Source organism: Schistosoma mansoni (assembly GCF_000237925.1).
Source record: "Schistosoma mansoni, WGS project CABG00000000 data, supercontig 0325, strain Puerto Rico, whole genome shotgun sequence".
Lineage (NCBI taxonomy): Eukaryota > Metazoa > Platyhelminthes > Trematoda > Strigeidida > Schistosomatidae > Schistosoma > Schistosoma mansoni.
In genome coordinates, this window is record NW_017386177.1 from 24,841 (window position 1) to 47,952 (window position 23,112).

At 33.8% G+C, this 23,112-nt stretch overlaps 1 protein-coding gene across 1 annotated transcript in view; it reads right to left on the reverse strand.

Moving 5' to 3' along the window:
• Smp_199540 (inositol 1,4,5-trisphosphate receptor, putative) overlaps nt 1-23,112 on the reverse strand; it is a gene marked incomplete at both ends in the record, with an annotated part of 43,177 nt that overhangs the window by 9,383 nt on the left and 10,682 nt on the right. Inside the window, 2 exons of the mRNA XM_018789452.1 lie at nt 1,378-1,538; nt 4,547-4,712. Coding sequence (XP_018644713.1) covers nt 1,378-1,538; nt 4,547-4,712 — 327 coding nt within the window. The remainder of the gene's footprint in view (nt 1-1,377; nt 1,539-4,546; nt 4,713-23,112) is intronic.

Genomic DNA, 23,112 nt, shown 5'->3' on the forward strand with positions numbered 1-23,112 from the left:
AGACAAATTCTTGACATCCAAGTGAACGATGTATTCATGAATTTCTAAAAAGCATAGCTCAGTTAGATGCTGTTTTTTTAAGGAAACTACATCCAATCATAGGTTTTCAACTATGAAAATACTGAAATATCCATAAAAACCCCTTCTGATCTATAATCATATGCTCACTAGTGACTGACTGTAAAGAATGTTTCCTTGAGTTCTAAAGGAAAGCAGTAACCAGTAGAGTTCAACCAAGTCTGTTGTAGAGATATCAACTCATTGAAGACAATTAGTGAACGGTCGCTCAACTTCGTGAATCAGTTGAAGTTAGACATTAACGCCATCGGATGCCGGCTCAGAGGTCTATCGGTTAAGTGCTTCGGCGCGAAGCAGGTAGGTCCTGGTTTCGAATATCGCGAGGTGGGATCGTGGATGCGCACTGCTGAGGAGTCCCACAATAGAACGAAACGGCCGTACAGTGCTTCCAGGTTTTCGATGGTGGTCTAGCTTCAATGGACTCACGCTTTCAACTATGAAAAAAAATTAATGTTCTCTTTGATCTGTCACATGGAACTAGACAAATTCTTGACATCCAAGTGAACGATATATTCATGAATTTCTAAAAACCATAGCTCAGTTAGATGCTATTTTTTTAGGAAACTACATCCAATCATAGGTTTTTTATTTATTTACTAACTTTTTTTACTATTTGCTTTCATTATGTATTTTGAATACAAGCATATTCGTCGTTATACCAGTTCAAATTTTTATTTTTACAAAAATAGTCATCTTAGATATTAAGTTCGTATGATGAAGTTACTTTCCCTTATTCAAATAAGAATTTTCAGTGACTACTGAACCAAAATTTAGGCGTTGCTAACAAAAGAAAGAAACGTGATATGATGGTAGATATATTTGTTACACCGGGACTTGTGTTTAGAAAAATGAGCAAAAATAACTTAAACGGTTAACATAAAATATTATTTTAGGGAAAAACGCAGATGCTTGCTAAGGTTATGTTGGGTCCTGTGTGATTCTATTCCGATTACCGATTGGTTCAACTGTATTGCTATTAGGATCTGTGACCTTCTATTTACCTTCTAACCCAGTAACCAATCCTAAGAAGATAGGAAGCAGATCAGTTCCCTATCGTACTTAATTCAATCATAATCTAAAACTCATAAAAAATATAGTGTTTGGTTTGGGCATTCGCACACGAAACCTGAGTTCCTGTGTTTGGTTCCCGCTTGTGGGAACTATTCATTTGTTTTACTCAACAGTAAGAAAACTTTCAACTTGAGTCCATCTCAACAAACTAATGTAAACGTCGTATTGAACAAAATCGTTTTATGATAAATATCAGAATATACATATTATATTCTATAATTCACTTACCTTGATGAGTTTATCAATGTAGATTTCTAGACCGGTTAAATCATCAGTTAATTTTGTTTTTAAATATATTATAAAATATATATAATGCCATACATTATGATCAACATTAACATGGTCATCAAAGCTTGTATTAGAATGATCAAATGCTGAACGATGTAGTCCTGATAACCAGAATATGTTTAAAATTTAAAAACAATGAAATGTAAACATTAATACGGAATTACAAATGAAGTATAACAAGATGATGACACAGTAGAATAACTGGATAGTAATTTCTGTATATGAGAAATAAGGATGTAACAGATAATGATTGATCTATCATCTGAAACTCCTTAATTCATCATCTGTTACTCCATAGAGAATTAATTACAAGCAGGGATTTCATCTATCCGAGGAGAATACAATTTAACTTGGTAAGGCAATTAAAATCCAGTGGTCCATATTTTATCAAGATAGCTCTATTCTCATTTCATTCCCTAATGAGATACTGTCACTGTTTGTTTTTTCTTACTTCAGTTGCTCCACAAATCATGAACAGTCACTGACAAAAGTCTAGTAAACAATTAGGAAACTAGAAACTAACTAGCATATGATTATTATCACTTTTGTTATGTAGTTCAGGTGATTTTATACAAATCCTAGTATATTTTAATGATCACTTTTACCTAAAACTGAGTTCAGACGGAAAACCGTTTAAAACTGTGAAGCACAAATTACTGTTAAGAATTTCCCCTAATTAAATCATTCTGTCTCTATACAATGTTGTAAGAACTCGTAGTAAATTACATAACGATTTTCAAAAATAGATCATGAAAGATTCATATACTAACGTACTTCCAAAAGATTCATAGTTTTGTATTTTAGTCGTTTAATCGCTGAAAATTTTGACCTACAAGTTATGAAATATTGTGTTAATTTTCGCTGATTATACATTTTTTATTGGGGTGATCAATTTCACAAACAACGTTTTAGACTTCATCATGAATTTGTGTTCATGTTAATACATTATATCCATCATTGTTAGTATGAGGTTATGGAGACTGTTGAATTCCACTAAAATTGCAAACTTGTCTGATCTTGATGATGATTGAAAACCTGGAAGCATTAGAGACCTAAGGAACTGGGTTAACTTACTGGATTCGTGGTCATGAATGCGCACTGCTGAGGAGTCCATTTCCAAGATGAAACACACTTCTTGTGCTCCTAGGTCTCAATGTTAACTCAGTTAGATCGGTTTATGATTCCAATAAATTGTAATAGCCATGTTAAATGGTTTATTATTAAAATAGATTAAATTTAAAAGTACTTGTTATGTCTGATCTAAGTGGCGACCGCTTAAAGTCAGATATTGGTATTCTCAACTCTGTATATCATATATGAATGAAACTGCACTATTGATAATTTTAGTCATATCTTACTAATAACGAAGTTCTGTTTTTAGGTGATTAAATTCATTCAATATGAGTTGTAACAATAGTTTCATACATGTGAAATGTAAGTAAAATTTCAATTCATGATTTACGATATTGTAGGAAATGACAAGCATATAAGCTACGCAAAAAACTGAATTAGATTCTTAATCATATGCATTTGATATGTCCAAAATTTCCTATGTTATCGAAGGATGAATTCATTTTGAAAATATTAGTATAAAAGATTATTTATGGAGGAAAATAACTCCGCATGTAGCTCCTCTGGGAGCTACTGCCGGTCCTAAGCCCGGGTAAAAGAGTAGGGTTGAGCATGGGGTTAGCGACCCCATCCCGTAGAAAACCAACTCACTAAAAAACCACTAGCCAGAAAAATGGAGGAAAATGCCAGGCTTAAATTACCGTACTCTTAACTCATAGACTGTACTGTGAATATTACAACCCGTGGTATCTTTAGAAAAAAAGGCATTTCTAACTATTTAGTGGAAACCTTTGTTTGTCTACTTCTACGGAGAGCATACACTTTTAGGAAATTTAGCTACTTAATATCATGTTTTCCACAAACTACAACTTCTGGACTTAAATCGACATGATTTTCAAATGGAGAAAGTATTAAAAACACACTCTAGCCAATGATAACTACATTTCTGTATAATCTGAAGTAAACTCATAAGTATTAAATTGCACAGCTTCAATGAGTTAGCCGATGCTAATCATTCATAAATTATGTTGCTTTCCACACCGTAGATGGAAAACTTTCAGTTTGGTTTATCAAGTCCAAATGTTTTTTATCACATACCTGAGAGGAAGCACTGAATATAATAGACAGCTTTCATGCAACTAGACGATTTGGACTCTACAGATGACCTGGCCCTTCTATCCTACACACACGAACAAAGGCAGATCAAGACAAAGTGTTGCAGCAGCCTGTGCATCAGTAAGCTTTAACATACACAAAAGAAAAAGGAACATCCTTAAATAAAGCACTGAGAACATTAACCCAATCACACTTGATGGAGAAACTGTGGAAGAGGTGGAATCTTTCGCGTACCTAGGTAGCAGCATCATCAATGAACGAGGAGGATCGGATGCTGATGTAAAGACAAGGATTGGCAAAGTAAGGGCCACATTCTTACAGTCAAAGAACATATGGGACTCAAAACAACTGTCTGCAAACCAACATCAAATCCAGAATCTTTAAAAAAAACGTCAAAACAGTCCTACTGTACAGAGCGGAAACTTGTAGAACTACCATAACCATTATCAATAAGGTACAAGTATTTCTAAACAGTTGTCTACGTAAGATACTGAATGTCTGTTGACCGGATTCCGTCAGCAAAAACCTACTGTGGGAGAGAACAAATCAGATTTCAGCGGAGGAAGAAATCAGGAAGAGCCGCTGGAAGTGGATAGGACACACATTCAGGAAATCATCCAACTGGGTCACAAGGCCAGTACCCACATGGAATCCTGAAGGCCAAATGAGAAGAGGAAGACGAAAGAACACATTACGCCGAGAAATGGAGACAGATATGAGAAGAATGAACAAAAATGAACAAAATTCGTCCTGCATCTCAGAGTTGATGTTCACTCTGGGACTCTAACACAGTATCGTTCGCTTCAAACGCCAACGTGTTATCAACTCAGCCACTGAGTCCTGATAGTCACTTGCTTGTGCAATGAGAAGATTCAAACAAACAATACCAAATGAATTTATACAAATTAGTTATTTAACTTACCACAAACACAACAATGATTTTTATTTAATTCTTCAGTATTTTGTTTTTCTTGACGAAGTGCCGCAAATGTATCCACAATTACACCAAATATCAAATTCAATATAATGACAATAACAATTACAAAAAATGATAAATCATAGATTGTTCGAAAAAAAAATAAATTATCCTAAAAGAACCGAAAAAGAAAAGCAATTAGTGTAAAGATTAAAATAATAATAATAATAGCTCTTAATATAATTAGACAAATGGGTCTCAGAACACTATCCAGCATGACTTTAAAAAAGAGAATGTAAAACAATTACTAGTTCTATACAGAAGCATTTAATCAACTATGGACATAACGCTCCAAAGGAGTCGTTTTTTCTTAAAGTAATCTACACAGTCAAAGGAATTGGATAGAAAATAAGTTGAATCAATATTTTATGCACTGCTTAGGCATTGCCAATCCCCAAACTCAATCCCGAACTCTGCATGCAAAAGCCATTCATCCAACCTGTCATCCTTCCTTGGCTCTAATTCCCTTTACTGGTATGTTTTGGTTTTCATACCTTTTTCCATTATTTTTATTTGATTGTCACTGATTTTTTGTGGTTTTAAACTCTAATCAGTTATTATTATTACCTGATACAAGTTTACTTGAAAAAGCTTGGACCAGATTGACAGGCAAAACGTTGGATTTACATCAAATTCATTCGCTTAGATTTTACAAATATACATTATTCCTATTTAATTTCTTGATTATTTTTCAGCTTTTATTATTATAACCTTTATATTTGTCAATTTTCTTGATATCTGTCAATTGGACAATTATCTGATTTGTAAATTGTTTCCAGTTTTATATTCTTCTCTTACCTTTTGATTATTACGTAACCTTATTTGATAATAAGAGTTTCAAATTAATATATGACGCAATCTTTTCTATCCTTCTGTAGACATATATTTTTCATATATATAACTATAAATACAAATGCACAGCTTAAATGCCCCTTCCAGCCATATGGAATGGTGAAGCCTAGTAGGTCCTTCTGGAAAAGAGTGCTACGTCGAAGCACGGCACAACTACCGGGGCGGAATAGCTGTTTCTGCACTGCTTACGCAGAACCATTACATAACACTCACATTCGATTTTTTGTTTGGGCAGACTCATTTTTTTACCACTCTTTTAAACCCTCAATAGTTATCCATTGACTCTATGTAGCATTCGTAATCGTTCTCGTGTATTGGTAGAGTGGTTGATTAGGCCGATGTCCACCACCCGGGTTACCGCCCATGTTAGTTCATGGAAACAGTCCCATGATCCAAGAGGCACGACGAAGTCGTGTGAGTCGGATTTTCTTCACTGAATTCTGTTTATTCCTATACAATGACACAATAAGTTATTTTAATTATCTAAACAGTTGTTTTGAAAAAATCAACATTCAAATTAGTCACCACAAAAAAGAGAATAAAAACATGATAATGTTTATTAAATAAATTATCAAAATATTTCTGTTGTTACTAGGCTGTCATAATAGTTTCATAAATAAATGTCAATGGATATTCTGTAATATTCCAATTAGTAGAAACAATATACAATGAAGTGTAAGTTGATTCATTGGAAAGTGAATAAATTTTCTTTCTTTTTTTAAATTAACTTACGTTGAAATAGTAAAAGGATCAAAACAATGTTCCCATATTTACTATATGCGAACAAGTTTGACAATAATAATGTTGTGTATTATCCAAGTCATCAAAAATGATCTTAAATTAAACATAATTTTGTGTTGGTCTGTATGTGAATGAGTATATGTGAGGACGGTCCACAGGTGAAGTTGAGGAAGCTCTAAGAAGCCCAGAAGGAGCCGAAAATATTCCATCCAATCAGCTTTAGGAAGAATACTCTAGAATCGCTACGTGTAGTTTGCAATGCTAATAACCCCCTGTGTGCGGATTGGATAACTATAATGATGATTTCGTTTCTACTAAAAACTATAAATACCTGACAGTTTTGTACCATAATTGACACTATGTAGGGAAATACATTCCTACTTACTAGTCTTCTGATTTTGAGACTTGAGAGGGTTCTAGCGCTCGAGTGCTCAAGTATTACGCGACATACTAAGAATCTAAGTTCGAGATTGTGAAATTTATTGTGTGAACGAGAAAATTAATTAGTGTATACGTTGAGATTTGAAAATGTTATCATATCTAGGTGGATATGGTATTGATGATGAATATTATACACTAGCGTTCTTAACAGTTGATCCCTCGAGTTTATCACTAATCTATTAGAGAGTGACCACACTTGGCCAGTTAACAAAACTATGTTTCAGTGCAATTATATTCACATTCAAAGGCATATTTTACTAACAAAACAAACTGAGTAGCAATTATAAACTCTGTATCTGCAATCGGTTTTAACTTGCTGATATTGACATTGTGAGACTTACGAGTACTTCTCCAATACCAAAATAATTTATAACTCTATAGTAAACCTAGATATCAAATCACTGACATAATCACACAATATATTCACAACAATCGTTAGATCAATATTAAGAACATCCTAATATTTAAGCAATGTTTCTTCAGATATTAAGAAAAGTGTTTAATTGAAGCACTTCATTTAGTGCTTAAATCTACTGTACTCAATAGGAACAAAAATCTAACTAAATTGTAATATTTCACTGAATAAGCATATTTAATCTATTGAGGTAAGATGGTGGTTGGAGGTGGTCAACAGGAAACCCTGGACTCGGGTTTCGTGCTACTTGGCACTCGTCAGCAAGGTGTACCTGTAATCTTGAGGGAACTGATGCTCCCTGGCGGATTCTATCCCGTGTCACTCAGCTTCACAGTCAGAGACGTTACCACTGAGCTATTCGGGCCGCGACCAACCTCCTGTAGGACTGAGATGTAACCACAATCGAGTGATCAATTGATTGTGATATTTAATCTATACACATCATATAACCAAACAAACAAAACCAAGCAAACAAAACTAAACTACTTATTTACATTATCACATATTACATATTTCACATCCCATTTCCTACGCAAGAACTTACAAAATCATGTCAAACACGGAAGCGTCGAAAAGTTTATTTGTCTACTCATTGGAAGATTACAAATATTTTATAATTTTAGTTCCAAGTTATTGAAACAATATCTGGCTTTATTGTTCATATTTTTCAAATCAATTCCAAATTGCTGTATTTTTTATTTTCATTTGAATGAAGTGTGTCTACTTACTACTTTAGAAAATGTGTTCAAGATCAGTCTCATGTCATTGACTTGATGTAATATTCACTACCTAAAAACTCCTGTAACATATGTTTTGGAATGATAAAACAAGTTTCGATTAATTGTTACCTATAAGCTGTGACATTAATTCTAATAGGTGAGTGTTCAATGGGTATATTATAAACAGCGATTCCGAGCACTTTTCCGTTCATTTATTGGGTCAGCATTGCATTGCATTTCATTTCATGCCCTAACTCGTGTTATACTAGCGTTTTCTATCCAACATGTTCATAACAAACGGTGACGACTAATCGTAGACGCTTGAAATGCAATCTTTGATGAAAACTACTCCTTATTTTGCACCATTCATTCACTAAATAAACAGAAAATTGACCAAAAGTGTTAGATATCACAAATTCGTCAAACATTGTTGATGGTAAAGATAATAATAACTCCACCTAAATTATCACTTATCAATTCCAAAATTGTTTTGGATTTCTGTATATAATTCAGGTCAAGTAAGATGTGTTTTAGTTTTATGATAAGCGTATAGAACACATATCTTCTACATTAACATATGTTACTAATTGAAATAGGTCCCCAAAGTCGTGAGCAAGATTAGTACTGTCATAAAATCTATTTTAACTTTCTAACTAAGCTTAGATTTTATAATAAGGCATGGACCTTTTCATGCTACCTCGGGAAAACTATATAAAATTAATTTGTTTTAGATTGTCTGTCATCTAGAAAATATTTCACTAATATAAAATTATCATAGTTGAAAGCGTGAGTCAATTGAAGCCAGACCACCATGGAAAACCTGCAAGCACTGGACGGCCGTTTCGTCCTATTATGGGACTCCTCAGCAGTGCGCATCCACGATCTTGCACTCGCGAGATTCTAGCTTCAATTGACTGACGCTTTCAACCATGAAAATACTAAATCTCCACAAAACCCCTTCTGATAATTAATATAAAAACAGTTAACATTGATCAATTATTGGGTTAACTTTTTATTTGTTTCCAAAATAGTCCACACATTCAAGATGACTAATATATATCAGGTCAAAGTTAGAATCCCTTCGTTTTAGTAATATTAATTGACATATATATACACACATTTATACTCAGATAACAAACCATATGCCTTGGACTGTTTTGCAAATATAAATGAATCATTTAAGCAATTAATGTGTAGAATGGAAAAACTGAGTTTATACGTCCCACAAAGTTTAACAAATGCCTACTACTATAATCAAACCCTTCAGTTGTTAAAAAAATATGCAATTGATGATAATCATACTACTAAATAGAAAATATGTAACATTATCTCAACTGAATTCGACTGTATCAGAGTGCGAATACCTTATAAGAAAAATAAAATCGATAATCTCCAACTTTATAAAGGAAAAAAGATATCGTATCTAGTATATCGTCCCCACAGGGCACTCTTTGATCTATTTTACTGTTCTATATTATATCATCTCTCTCTAACCCCCCCCCATCGTCTCTCTCTCTGTCTATCTTGCATTTCGAATGACCACTTTTACATTTATTTGACCTGTTGTTCCGTTGACCTTGATTTGCTTTCATAGGCAGATACCTTTGACACGTATGTATGTGTGACCATATTATTCAGAACTTAACGAAGGCAAGGAAATTACACGTTTCTAATTTAGTCTGTCATATTATTACATCATACTTGTTTATAAAATGGACTGATTGTTTTAAATATATAATTTAACAAATAATTTATGGATGACCATAAAATATTGAAAACATTATATTTCAGCAGGCAAATGTTTTTCAAACAACTTCTTCACGACCTATAATAAAACATATGACATACTTGTGTAGGTTTCGGCTTAATATTAATATATACGACTCCATACATGTTATGACTTGATTACGTACAATCCGACCATAGCTATTACCTTGACATGGTGGTCAGGCTTACATAGCCTTGGCAATTCAATCGAGCTATACTGGCTAGAACACCTATTCCTTTAGATTCTACCTTACCAGATTGACAGATTAGAGAGCGGTAAGATGAAAGACACTAAATTAATGGTTCAAAAGTGAAGTGGTACCACAAATCATGCAAGATTGTGACAACAGGAAGATGTTTCCCTTGCACGACCACAACCTTCGGTAAGGCCTTCAAAACACAAAGCCAACACGTTACCAATTGCTGACCAAAAAAACTATTTGTGAGCCACGTCCCCACAAAGCCAAAATCCAGCTTCCTTTTTAAACACATCATGAAGAAGTATCCTTGCATGGTTTTGGCGCCCCCAAATGCCCTGGTATGGCCGAGAGTGGGAAGAGTCAGCTCTCTCTTGAAAAATGCTCTCAAATGACGACGCGTATATAGCCTCTACCTGGAAAGTCCTACTCACTGCCTTCTCGTAGCCACGGTGTTGTTTACGGAAGTGAGAGGACGAAAAGCGAATGTCCAGCGCTTTGACCGGGTTGGTGGACACGGCTAACCCATCTAGGAGAGTTGGAAAACCCTGATTTCAAACCGATGGTGCACATGGGCTCCAATATCCTGAGGTAACAAATGGCGTATGAACCAATCGTTGGCCACCGGCTACCATGGGACTGCATCTTCTCACGATGCCCCACTGCTTTGTGGATTAGACCTTTAGGTCAAAGGCTCCGGTTGTGGCCCCCCAAGGAAACCACCTGTTTCGGTTTGGGCACCTGAGCAGTATCACAGCTCTGACACAAATCAAATGAGATTTGTGTGGCGCATATATATCTGGTGCCCCCTTGTACCAATTTTTATGTGTTTAAATAAATAAATAAATGGTTTCGGCACCTGAAAAGTGACAATCACACACACATACACCTCTAAAATCCCTCGGAATCATCTCATCCACTAAATACATATAAGATATACTATTAATAAAGGTTGAAAAAGACATATACAAATTAATAAGATAGAATCTGTAGAATGATTAAAATATTAATTAATAAGATGAAAATAATGTTATGATGACTACATCATTGGGAGAAATGTTATATTAATTAAACCATATATCAAACAATTGGATAGGTTTCATTATTCAATACTACTAATCCTAGATTTAATTACAAAAAAATGACGAATGTTGTAGTATATGTACCACTTAGTTAAAGACATATGTCTAGTATAATTTTTCAGTTAATAGTTAGTTACAAGAAAAACAATAATTTTTTTTCACAGTTGAAATCATGAGTCAATTGAAGCTAGACCACCATGGAAAACCTGGAAGCACTGGACGGCCGTTTCGTCCTATTATGGGACTCCTCAGCAGTTAAGGGCTCTGGCTTGAGACTGGTAGGTCCTGGGTTCGAATCTTGCGAGTGCGGGATCGTGGATGCGCACTGCTTAGGAGTTCCACAACAGTACGAAACGGCCGTCCTGTGCTTCTAGGTTTTCCATGGTGGTCTAATTTCAATTGACTCATGATTTCAATTGTGAAAATACTAAATTCTCCACAAAACCCCCTCTGATCAATAATTTTTTTCTCCTCAGTAATCATACTTGATTATCATCATAATACAAGGAAGATTACATATGACTAATTAGTTGGATACAACTATATATAATTATTTCTTTTTGATTTCTTCTAATTCATAGTCTAGACAGTTTATGTACTTCACTATCTTGTTTTTTCCCTCCTCAATTATAAATCTTACACATCTGGAAATTAATTAATTAAATTGTTTATGAACATCTATATAATGAATAAAAAAAGTAACTAATCTATACAAGTATATAAGAAAATGCAATTCTTGTCAAAAAGAATCAATATTACAGTGGTACGAAGTATAAAACAAAACTAGTCTTTGCATTCAGTTTTTGGCATCCCCCTCTTCGGTTTTATTGAACAATTTTACCTACTTATTACTTATGCCTGTTACCCCTCGTAGATGAGCATAGGCCGCCCACCAGCATTCTCCACCCAACTCTGTCCTGGGCAATCTTTTCCAGTTCTTTCCAGTTATTATTCATCTTTTTCATATCTGCTTGTTCCTTCAACTCCCAGGGCATAGTTTAAATGGTCTGAATTATTATTTTCTGGTTAGCATTCTTTTAGCGAGTTAGTTTTTCTACAGGATGGGCTCGCTAAGCCCATGCCCAACCCTCCTCCTTCGCCCGGGCTTAGGACCGTCAGTAACTCTAAAAGAGCTGCAGGCGGAGTTTTTATTGAAAATAGTGAACAACTAATTGAGTTTTTTATAGATTTGAATTCATGTGTTGATCTTAGTTAAACTACCACGGAAAATTTGGAAGCATTAGATGACCATTTCATCATCAGGTGGAACTCCTTATCAGTGGGCATCCACAACATAGCGACTGGGAATCGAACCCAAGACTTTCAAATCGCGTGCGCGAATACTTAACTTGTAGACTACTGAGCTGGGATCCAAAGGTGTCTAGCTTTATTCCATCTTCTCTTTAACTAATAATTATCAACTTCATTGAACTAACCATTATACCCAGTGAAATAGGTACCTGTCAGTTAATATTGTATTCTCTTTTTAATTTCGGGGTGGCTTATGCAAAGTTTCAATAAAAAAAAATGGAAAATTATTGATCTCATTTTCATCCTAGGGTCCAATTTTGATCTAATGAAATATATGTTAGTTGAAAGAAAATTGCTTTGTAAAATGATGCTCTGTGGAGAAGGGAGGTGAGTGTACTACGAATAAAAAAGCTTAGCTTTAATGGAACTGTTGAAGAAAAGAACGTTAATTATCTCACACATGTGTTCATCCCCCTCTCCTTATTCATCATCATGGGACCGAAGAAAATATTAGAATGAAATAACCACATACGTGAATATGCATATATTTCTATGATCAAAATGACGAAAAGGCAAAACAAAATGACTGAAAACAACCAAACAATACGTGTTTACCCAACAACAAAAAAGCCGAATAAGAAGAATGGAAAAAACAATCCCATAAATTCAATTTCCATTAACTAATTTAGACGAAACATTTGTCCAGTTATTCGTAGTTTTTTTTATAAAACTTATTACTACGTTTCTACTTGATTTTCTGGCGGTTTATAGTGGCATATAATTATCAAACAAAAATGAAAAAAAAATTAAAGTACACAACCTGGTGTAGTAGTATATGACGTATTCAAATGCTGGGAGAAGATAAGAACAAAAAATAAAAGGCGCCAAATATTCAGGAAATGAATCAATGAAATTTATTCTAGAGTGTTCAGCATTTCTCAAAAATTTAGCTTGATATTACTATTTTGTGACTTTCAGAAACCTTTTCATCATTATTTGATATTTTTTTAGTTCTTCTTCCCTCTTTTCTTAATTACTTTATGAATCCTTTTCTTTTTGACATCAAAGGAAATGTCTCAGTCCCGTTCAATTTTATCATCTCGAACAAGAAGTATTGACTAAACATAACAAAGGGGATAGAGTTACGTATTTATTCAAACGAAAATGTCATCTATTACGTATAATTTAATGAGATGAATGAAGACTACATGCAAAATGAAAGATGAATGACGATGATGACAATTGTTATTTCGATAGTATAATAAGAATAGACGAAGATTATCAGAACTATGTGATGAGATATTAGCGCAATACATTTCGAACAATCTGATCACACATATACTCGTTAAGAACATTTATATATAAATATATAAAACATATAATCGAAACAGGTCATAAGATTGATCTTAACTAGGCTTTTGCGGTGTTGTATAAAAGCGTAAAAGGACGTATACTAAGGTTTATGTTAGTTCATACAAATGTTTAATACACTGTTCTCAGACATTTTAAAATTCTTCACAGAAATTCACTGTTGGCTAATGAAAGTCCCTTAAACTTTAATGAATAGTTTGAGTGTCTATCAAATAATCTATATAATTGTAAGCAAAGATGGAGCGAAAGGTACTGGGTTCGAGTCCCATAGTGAACATCAACTCTGAGATGCAGGTACATCCAGTTGGTGAGTCCCAAATAGGATGAAACGCGCGTCAAACTGGATTCCTGTGCTAGCCACCATTCATCTTTGTTTACAATGCTTGTGAAATAAGGCTACATCGAGGCAATACGCACAGTATGCACATATGCCAATTAGAGACTGACTAGTAGCAGTCCTAAACACCAAAGGGAAGATTCAAACAAGTAATACTAAGTGAATTTAATCTATATAGTATTGTAAAATGACAATTATTTTGTTTTGTTTAAGACCTTCAAATCATATTCTGAAAACTAGTTAACTAGCAACTCACTAAAAATGAAGAAACATGTCACACCTTATCAATCATATATAGAGATGAAATTCATAATGGATATTTTCCCAGATAACCAACTTCTCATATAACTTCACTAAAAGATGTCTACTAAATTTACAATCAATGACGAATTTATCCATAAAGTATAAACAGATGGATTATTTTAGCCTAAATTTATAATGTCTCACACTATTTCTATCTAGTTCAATTGCTATAATTTTCATTCCTACTAAACCACTACACTACTTAGTACATACTACTTAAGGAAGGAATAAGTAACGATATGTAATCTGAAAGTAACTTCCAGATATATTACAGACTGAAAAAATCCTGATCTTCAATAATAACAGTTAACCAACATATTACACAGAATATTTAGATTTATATCAATAAATATGAAGGACTGTAAACATGAATTTCATACGGAAAATAGAGTGAGAGGTTTCATAAAATTTCAAAGACTTCTTACTCGTGTCATTCGACAAACACCCAATCAACTTATCAGTGAATAAAGAACGTTGACTACAAGTTAAAAAATCAAGATATAACAACAAACAGTGGAAGTATGTGTGTAATCAATAATAGAATATATACTGTTAACAACTGGTTCTATCCTTTGTTAATACAACAAGCTGTGAGCTATAAACTGAATTTAATTTGGAATTAATACTGATGAACATATTTGGATATACTGTTAGAAACATCACAACTAAACCATTAATTTCAAATAGTTCACCAACAGTTTCCAACATTTTTACCAGTAATTTTTTATTAAAGTATCCTGTCGATAGTTATTTAAATGGCTAACTCAGAAAACTTTAGGTGGTCTAAAACATATAACTAGTGCCATTCAGGTTTTCGTTATGATAATTTCATATCTCTACGCTAATATGATGTAACAAAATGAATCGGTTTTCATATGGCTCAGGATCTATGCTGCGTATGACTAACGAACTATGTTCAAAGTGATGATATGACGAGGAAACACAATGATTTATACTCTTCTCGTTTGCTTGAAGCCTAAAATGTCTAATAAACAGTGATCTTAAGAAAACTAACGAAATATCTTCAAACAATACATAATTATATGAGCAGTAATAAAAATCTGAATATATCTGTATTCCTAGTATGAGTCTAAAACTTATGTTTGATGGTCAATTTAAGCTTGAAAACACTTTATATTGTAACATCCCTTTTAGCACAAAATTCAATATGTTTTCATACAAATCTCATAATAGGTATATTAGAAGGGTTAGTGAAGCTAAATATTTGAACTTATAGATACAGACTGCTAGATGTCAACCCAATGTCTGAGAATTAAGCACTTCCCGCTAGAACTTAAGATCTTGCACTCGATCTCTGCCAGGGTCCTAGGTAAGTACAGGTGAAGGATCTCATACTAGGACGAAATAGTTATTCAGTGATCTGTCATTTTCAACATCATTTGGAAATAATATTAATCTGTGATAAATACAACCTGAGAAAGATATAGTAGTGATTTTATCAACCTGGTGCTTTGTAAAAAAAAATATTCTAAAGTAACTATCATTAAAAACAAGAAAAGCAATGAATAAGGTCGAACACTAAACAAAAGTTATCTTGATCTATTATTTCAACTCAACAAACAATAAATGTTCACATTTTAAAAATAGAAACTGGATTACCCTTTACCTAAGAACAATAATATATAAAGATAAGTGTATTAAATTAATCATCTTCCTACTGAAATCTCGAACCGACCTAGGTTTGTGCGCTTGCGCGCAAAGCTCCTAAGTTCGATTCCTAGTCTCGAGGTCATGGATGCAACCTTTTGAAACGAAATATTTATTCAGTGCTTCAAGTCTGACTCGTAATTTTGGTAACATTCACTAATCTCCACAACCTATACTAATAATCATAATGTAAAATCACTGATATTATTCAATTGTTGTGCTTTGAACCATGTATTTTTGTTTTCACATACCTTTTATTGTTTCCATCATTTTTATTGATTACACATCATAAAGTGATAAACTGAAAATTGTTTTTGAACCACTGTTTATATCATTTGTTTACCCACAAGCACTTTAGTATGTACATATATATATGGACACGTGCCTGCCTAGATCTAAGTAAAATTGTTGGTAACTAACCAAATATAATATAATTACATTATACTAAGATTAATTTATCCTTAATATACATTAGCACAATACAATCATACAATCAAATTGAATGGTTTAACTGAGAATAAACCCACAGTGAAGTTTACGGGTGACAATATTTTACTTCATAAATTCAATTAAAAGTTAGTTTATACTTTCATAGTTAATGAAAATGGAAAAAAAGGTGATAAATTACAATTAGTCCATACAAACTATTAGCACACTTATTATGAATGAGAGTAAATAGTTTGTTGTTTATTATTGTTGTTGACAATTTCACATATTAACCATAACATAATAGGTGAAAGCTAAAAAAAAAGGATTTCAAAAAAAGAAGTAGACAAATTCAATGTCACATGCAAAGAAAATATAAATCTTATAAAGTGAATGAGATTAGAGTTATCCTCTCTTTAGATGTTAACTTGCATGAAATGACCAAATTTCTTATACCCAATTTTACAAATATCATCCATATATATATTTGTCTAGATAGTTATGATAGAATGTTAGACTGTTGAACTCTCATCTATACGAATCACTCAACATGTTTTGGCAACAAAAAGTTATTGAGTGGTAGCTAAGTAAATAAAAAATTTCTCATTTAACTGCTGAATAATCAGTCCAATTTATAAAAAAAATTGCACTTGAAGATGAGAACAAAACAAAACAAAATCCAGATTTATAGATGTCAATGTCAAGGTTGAACTTAATGGTTTTAAATAAATGGAACATTGGGAAGAAAGCTAATATTAAATATAATTTTTGTTCGATTCCAATGAGTAGAAAAATTGTATTTCTGATGTTCCATGACTTAATTTAAGCCAGTTCTTCAGAATAAATAAATAACCGAAATAAAATTAACACAAGTTTAAATAGTACAAAGGAAATAATGCAAAATATTTCTAGTACAATCAAAATTATAATAGGTTTGAATATCGAAGTGTATCGAAGAAGCCTCCATAGTGTTGTCCTGTACATGCTATCGAATGCTTTCTCGTAGTCAATGAAGTTGATGTAGAGTGATGAATTCCATTCAATTGATTGTTCCACAATGATCCGTAGTGTTGCGATTTGGTCTGTACACGATCGATCCTTACGGAATCCAGCCTGTTGGTCCCGAAGCTGGGCGTCTACGTAGTTTCTCATTCTGTTTAACAATACCCTTTTGAAGACGGTTCCTGTTATTGAGAGAAGACTGATGCCTCGGTAATTTTCACACCTGCTGAGATCGACTTCGTTTTTAGTGCTTCTGCTTGAGAGTTGTCTGATCCTGCTGCTTTGCCGCTATTCATTTGTCTGATGACCATGCTGATCTCTTGGTGGTGGGCCAAAATTTATCGGGAGGTCCGTGGGTGCTACTTCGATGTTGAGTGGGTTCGTTGGGGCTGGTCGATTTAAAAGTTCCTTAAAGTGATCTACCCACCTGTTCCGTTGTTCTTCAGTGTTGGTGATTGCCTTGCCTTCCTTGCTTTTCACTGGTCTTTCTGGTTTACGATAATTTCCAGCGAGCTTCTTTGTTGTGACATACAGTTGTCTCATATTTCCTTCTCTTGCAGCCTTTGCCGCCGTCATTGCTTAATCTTCCACAAGTTTACGTTTGCCGGTTCTGATGCTTCTCTTCACTTGCTTGTTTACTTCTGTGTATTCGGCTTGTGCCCTGGCTTTCTCTGCTCTTGTTCGGCTGGTATTGATTGCTGCCTTCTTGTTCCTCCTTTCTTGAATCTTATCCAGTGTATCAGCAGTGATCCATTCCTTGTGATAGTGCTTCTTGTGGCCCAGAACCTCATGACATGTTGAAGTGAATGCCTCCTTGTTCCCCTTCCAGTTGTTCTACATAGTGGTTCACTCTCTAGTGAGCAGATCATGAACGGCCTAGAACTTATTGCTGACGGCTATCTTGAATTCGTTGAGTTTGTCAGTATCTCGAAGAAAGGCCGTATTAAACTTTTGTGATGTTGTTCACCCCGTTGGCCAGTGCTTTTTGAGTTTCAATTCCATTTTGGCGACCAGCAAGTGACGATCGGATGCTATATCAACTCTTCTCCTGGTTCTTACGTCCTCTATCGTTCTCCTGAACTTTGTATTGATGCAGATATGGTCGATTTGGTTCTGAGTAGCGTGATTCGGTGAATTTCATGTGGCTTTGTGTACGCGTCTATGTGCGAATATGGTACCGCCTATGACCAGTTTATTGAAGGCACATAGGTTTGCAAATCTCTCGCCATTTTCGTTCCTTTCTCCCAGTCCATATCGTCCCATGATGTCTTCATATCCAGTGTTGTCCATTCCAACCTTGGCATTGAAATCTCCCATCAGAATGGTCAGGTCCTTTGTTGGACACTTCTCGACGATCGACTGCAGCCTATCGTAGAATTGATCTCTAACATCTTCATTGTAGTCGTTGGTAGGTGCATAGCATTGGATGACCTTCGTTGTAATGCCCTCTTTCTTTGTTTTGAAGGAAGCTTTGATGATCCTTGGTCCATGAGTTTCCCATCCTATAAGTGCATTTTGAGCTTGTTTGGACAACATCAATGTAACTCATTGTGTATGTGGAGTATTTTCTTCTTCATGGCCAGAGTATAACAGAAGCTCCCTTGAAGATAGTCATTGTTGTCCAACCTGCGTTCAATGTCCTTCACTGACTCTAAGCACCTCCAGGTTGTATTTCGTCATTTCTGCAGCAATTTCGAAGACTCTCCCGGTCTCCCGCACCGTCTGGACCTTCCATGTACCTATAAAAATTGTTGTTCTGGTTGTTAGAATGGGCACGGCCTCGTGACTTCCGAAGGAACTCGGCTTTCATCATGAAACGTCATAATTATTCTTTCTACTCCCAGGGTAGAGTTTAAATGATTTGAATAATCTTTTCTAGTTAGCGTTTTTTAGTGAGTTAGTTTTCTACGGAATGGGGTCGCTAACTCTATGCCCACACACTCCATATTGATATTTAAAAAACTTTTTTGTCTCAAGTCTGACTATTCCCATCATAACATTGATTTGGATTTATAACTGTAGAACCTAAGGATTATCTATTGAGAAATATATTCTTTTTCCATTAAATAACGTTGTTTTGAGTTTAAAGAAAGCTGATTGTAACAGATATTGATAAACACCAAGTGAGTCTATGCAGAATAAACAAAAATTCGGGTTCATTACATGTGTCTAACCAATTCTATCCTTTTAAAGCCAACTGTTCAGACAAGATTTTATCTGAAATTAATGTGTAAAATTGATGAGAATAACATGAACTAAAAATATTGTTACACATTATACCTTTGGTATAAAGCTGACAACAGTATACATCATATCTCCAATGTCCTTAACAAAGGATATTTCCTTACATCCTGTCAAATATTCATCATCGCACTTGTCAATATCTATCTATCTATCTACCTACCTACCTACCTACCTACCTACCTACCTATCTATCTATCTAGATATAATATTATTGTATTTCACGTACAACAAGATAAAAATATTCTCATATCCGACAAATTTCTCACCTTATTCATTTCCAACAATTCTAATTTATAAATTATGCATTTCATTTTGTCAAACTACGTAAATCATACAAATACAATTTACATCATACAACTATTAGCATGTATATTAATATTAATAATAAAGGATTATAGATAAGAATAAAGTATTAATGGTCCTGCTAATGATGATGATAATGAAAAAAATAAGGGAAAAAGGAACAATGAGGAAAAAGAGAATTAGTTATTCTCATCATAAATGGTTGACATTTTGTATTACCTAATTTCTTCTCTGATTCTTGACATAGACATATGAACTAAATTTCAGTTGAAATGTATAAATAATATTGGTATACTTATAGGACATTATTGATGACGTTTGAATTAAAAGAAACCAGTAGATGTAAACATGAATTACCAATAGATTTTAGGTAAAGTTGGATAGTGGTTACTAACAGAATCCAGGGCATATTTTTCATTCGTTTTGTGATTCGTTACATGAATGTATCAACATACAAGTGTTGATGTTAACACGGATTGACTACAGTCTTTAACATCAACAATCAGAAAATAAAGATTCTTACAAGTAAAACCGATGCTTGTTCAAGAAGCTAGTGGTTGCAAGGGACGGAGAATAATGCTTTAGCCTTTACTCAAGCGAAAGGTACTATTTTTACACAGTAGTTTAATTATGAACACTGATATGCAAGTATATTGAACTAAAGAGTCACAATGAGGAAGAAACACTGTAGTGTGGTCTACTTATATCCACATAAGTAATATGTGGTGATGGTCAGGGATAGAATGTATTTTGGCAGAAGATCGATAAAGAACGAACAGGAATGAAGCTCGATCGGTACGAAAATGCATGAACAATGAAATCAGAGAAGACGGACTGATATTTGCAGAAGGAACAGTTGAGATTGAGACAATTGATTGTTAATTTTCAAATTAACTGTTTGCTGTATGCTTTACATAATTTAGTGAGATAGTCTGTAATTTGTGTCTAAATACATTCGATTGTCCCCAACCAGTGTTACGTTCACTACAACACGAGTCCTAGATTCCACTCCTAACCGCTATCGTAATCTACTGAAACTGTGACTAAATAGCAATATCGAGGCCATCCCCTCAGGATATGCATAATTCAGAAGAGATTGACCAATTATAGTCTGTAATACCAACAACTGGAAAATATAAACCCTTGGAAATAAGTGTTACATATCTGAAATGTTGTCTCCCATCAGGCAAAATGAAATTCCTTAAAACAGTTTTGTATTCAGCAAATAATGATCGACTAACCATAAAACAAAATGTCACTATGAAGCTACAAAATATCTGTAGTATATTGTATTTTATAATAGATGACCAAGATCCCGTTACCAAGTGATTGAAAATATCAGTACATCTTCGAAATAATATTCATAACATGTGGAAAATACATTCAGGGTCTCCTAACAATCTCTAAATATTACTTAAACACTCGATTGCATAGGGTTTTAGTGTAATAAATTTTTTCACCTCATCGTACACAAAAAATGTATTTTTAACTTTATATCTTATGACGACAATGATTGATAGAATTAAAAACGTTATCACTTATGAAATGATAGCTTTTGATCAAATGCATCTTTGTCAACTATGAAAATACTGAAATATCCATAAAAACCCCTTCTGATCTATAATCATATGCTCACTAGTGACTGACTGTAAGGAATGTTTCCTTAAGTTCTAGTGGGAAGCAGTGACCAGTGGAGTTCAACCAAGTCTGTTATAGAGATATCAACTAACTGAAGACAATTGATGAACGGTTGCTGAAACATCGTGGATTGGTTGAAGTTAGACATTAACACCGTTGGATGCCGGCTCAGTGATCTATCGGTTGTGTTCGAGCGTAAGACCGATAGGTCCTGGGTTTGAATCTCGTGAGTGCGGGATCGTGGATGCGCACTGGTGAGGAGTCCCATAATAGGACGAAACGGCCGTCCACTAATTCCAGGTTTTCCATGGTGGTCCAGCTTTAATGGACTCATGATTTCAACTATGAAAATACTGAAATATCCACAAAAACTCCTTCTGATCAATAAAAAAATTGATATACTGAATGTTGCCATTGTACATTGATACTTTCACTGACAAACTTAAACTGATTTTTCAGATTAACTTATAACTTCGGTAGTGTAGAAGTTTAAAGAGTTTTGAGTAGCATTTTACATCTCCGTGGTACAAACAGGATTGTAACCAGTGTTAATCTAATGGTAAAATAATGATACTTTTACGTCGAAAAAATGCACATGGTGTTGACATATTCAGACCTATTTGGCTTTTTATGGAACTTAATATTCTTTCTTGTTCCTATAGATTGTTTAAACCAGTGTTGATATAATTCCATTATTTATTTATTTACTTACTCTAAAATAGTGGCTAACATTAAGTCATCAAATGTCAGAAATCCAAGTTCCTACTAATTGGAATATTATGAAAACACTAATATTGTAATATTAACCTTCTTACTACAGATGTTCAATTTATTTGAAACTTTTGGTCCAACCATAGTACTGATACCTACACTATTAGTTTACTTTTGGTAGACTAGAGATTTTAGATGTCATAATATCATTGGATCTAAGTGTTTTGTACAAATGCTAAACGAATGAGCACTGTTGTCGCAAGTTTTTAAATGACACCAGGAAGCATTAGACATCTATTTTGTCTTAGTATGAGACTTTTTAGCAGTGGATCTTAATATAAGCATTCTTGTTGTGTAAATAGTGAGCTTTCATCTCATCTTATGTTGTCGGCCAATACTGTTGACCTTATAAGTAACTCAATGAACAATGATATTTGGTTATGACAACAGATCGATTAGATTGATTTCCTACAATAAGCTTATTTAATCAATCTTGATTGTAATTCAATTAGATATGATCAGTTTTCATTGTAAGAAATAAAAATTAAATTAGACTATGAGAAAAAAATAGAGTAAAACAAATTGGTATAAATCAAATCACTTGATATATTAAAATCAAATTGATATTACCAGGGTAGGTTTAGCGTAACTACAAACTGTTTTTGAATGCATAAGAGGGATTTGAATACTTTTATAATTTTTATGGTTTCAATAAACCTGAATACTTCCTCTAGATAACTTTTATTCAAAACCAAAAGCGAGAGGGTTAAGATTAACCTTATGGTTCATTTGAACTGTGTTATGCTTTAATTGAGACATACGTAGCCAATTTTTTTCAGCCATTTAGGAACATGTAAACCATCTTTACTTAAAATTACAATCACTTACACACATATAAATTGATAAACACAGTGGAATGTCACACGATAATTTACATTCTGTTTAGGTTCTTTTGTAAAGCGAAGACAGTTTTTTGAACAATATTGATATCGGCTGGACAGTACGTTCTACTAATAACCGACTACGTCTTCATTTAAACTTATA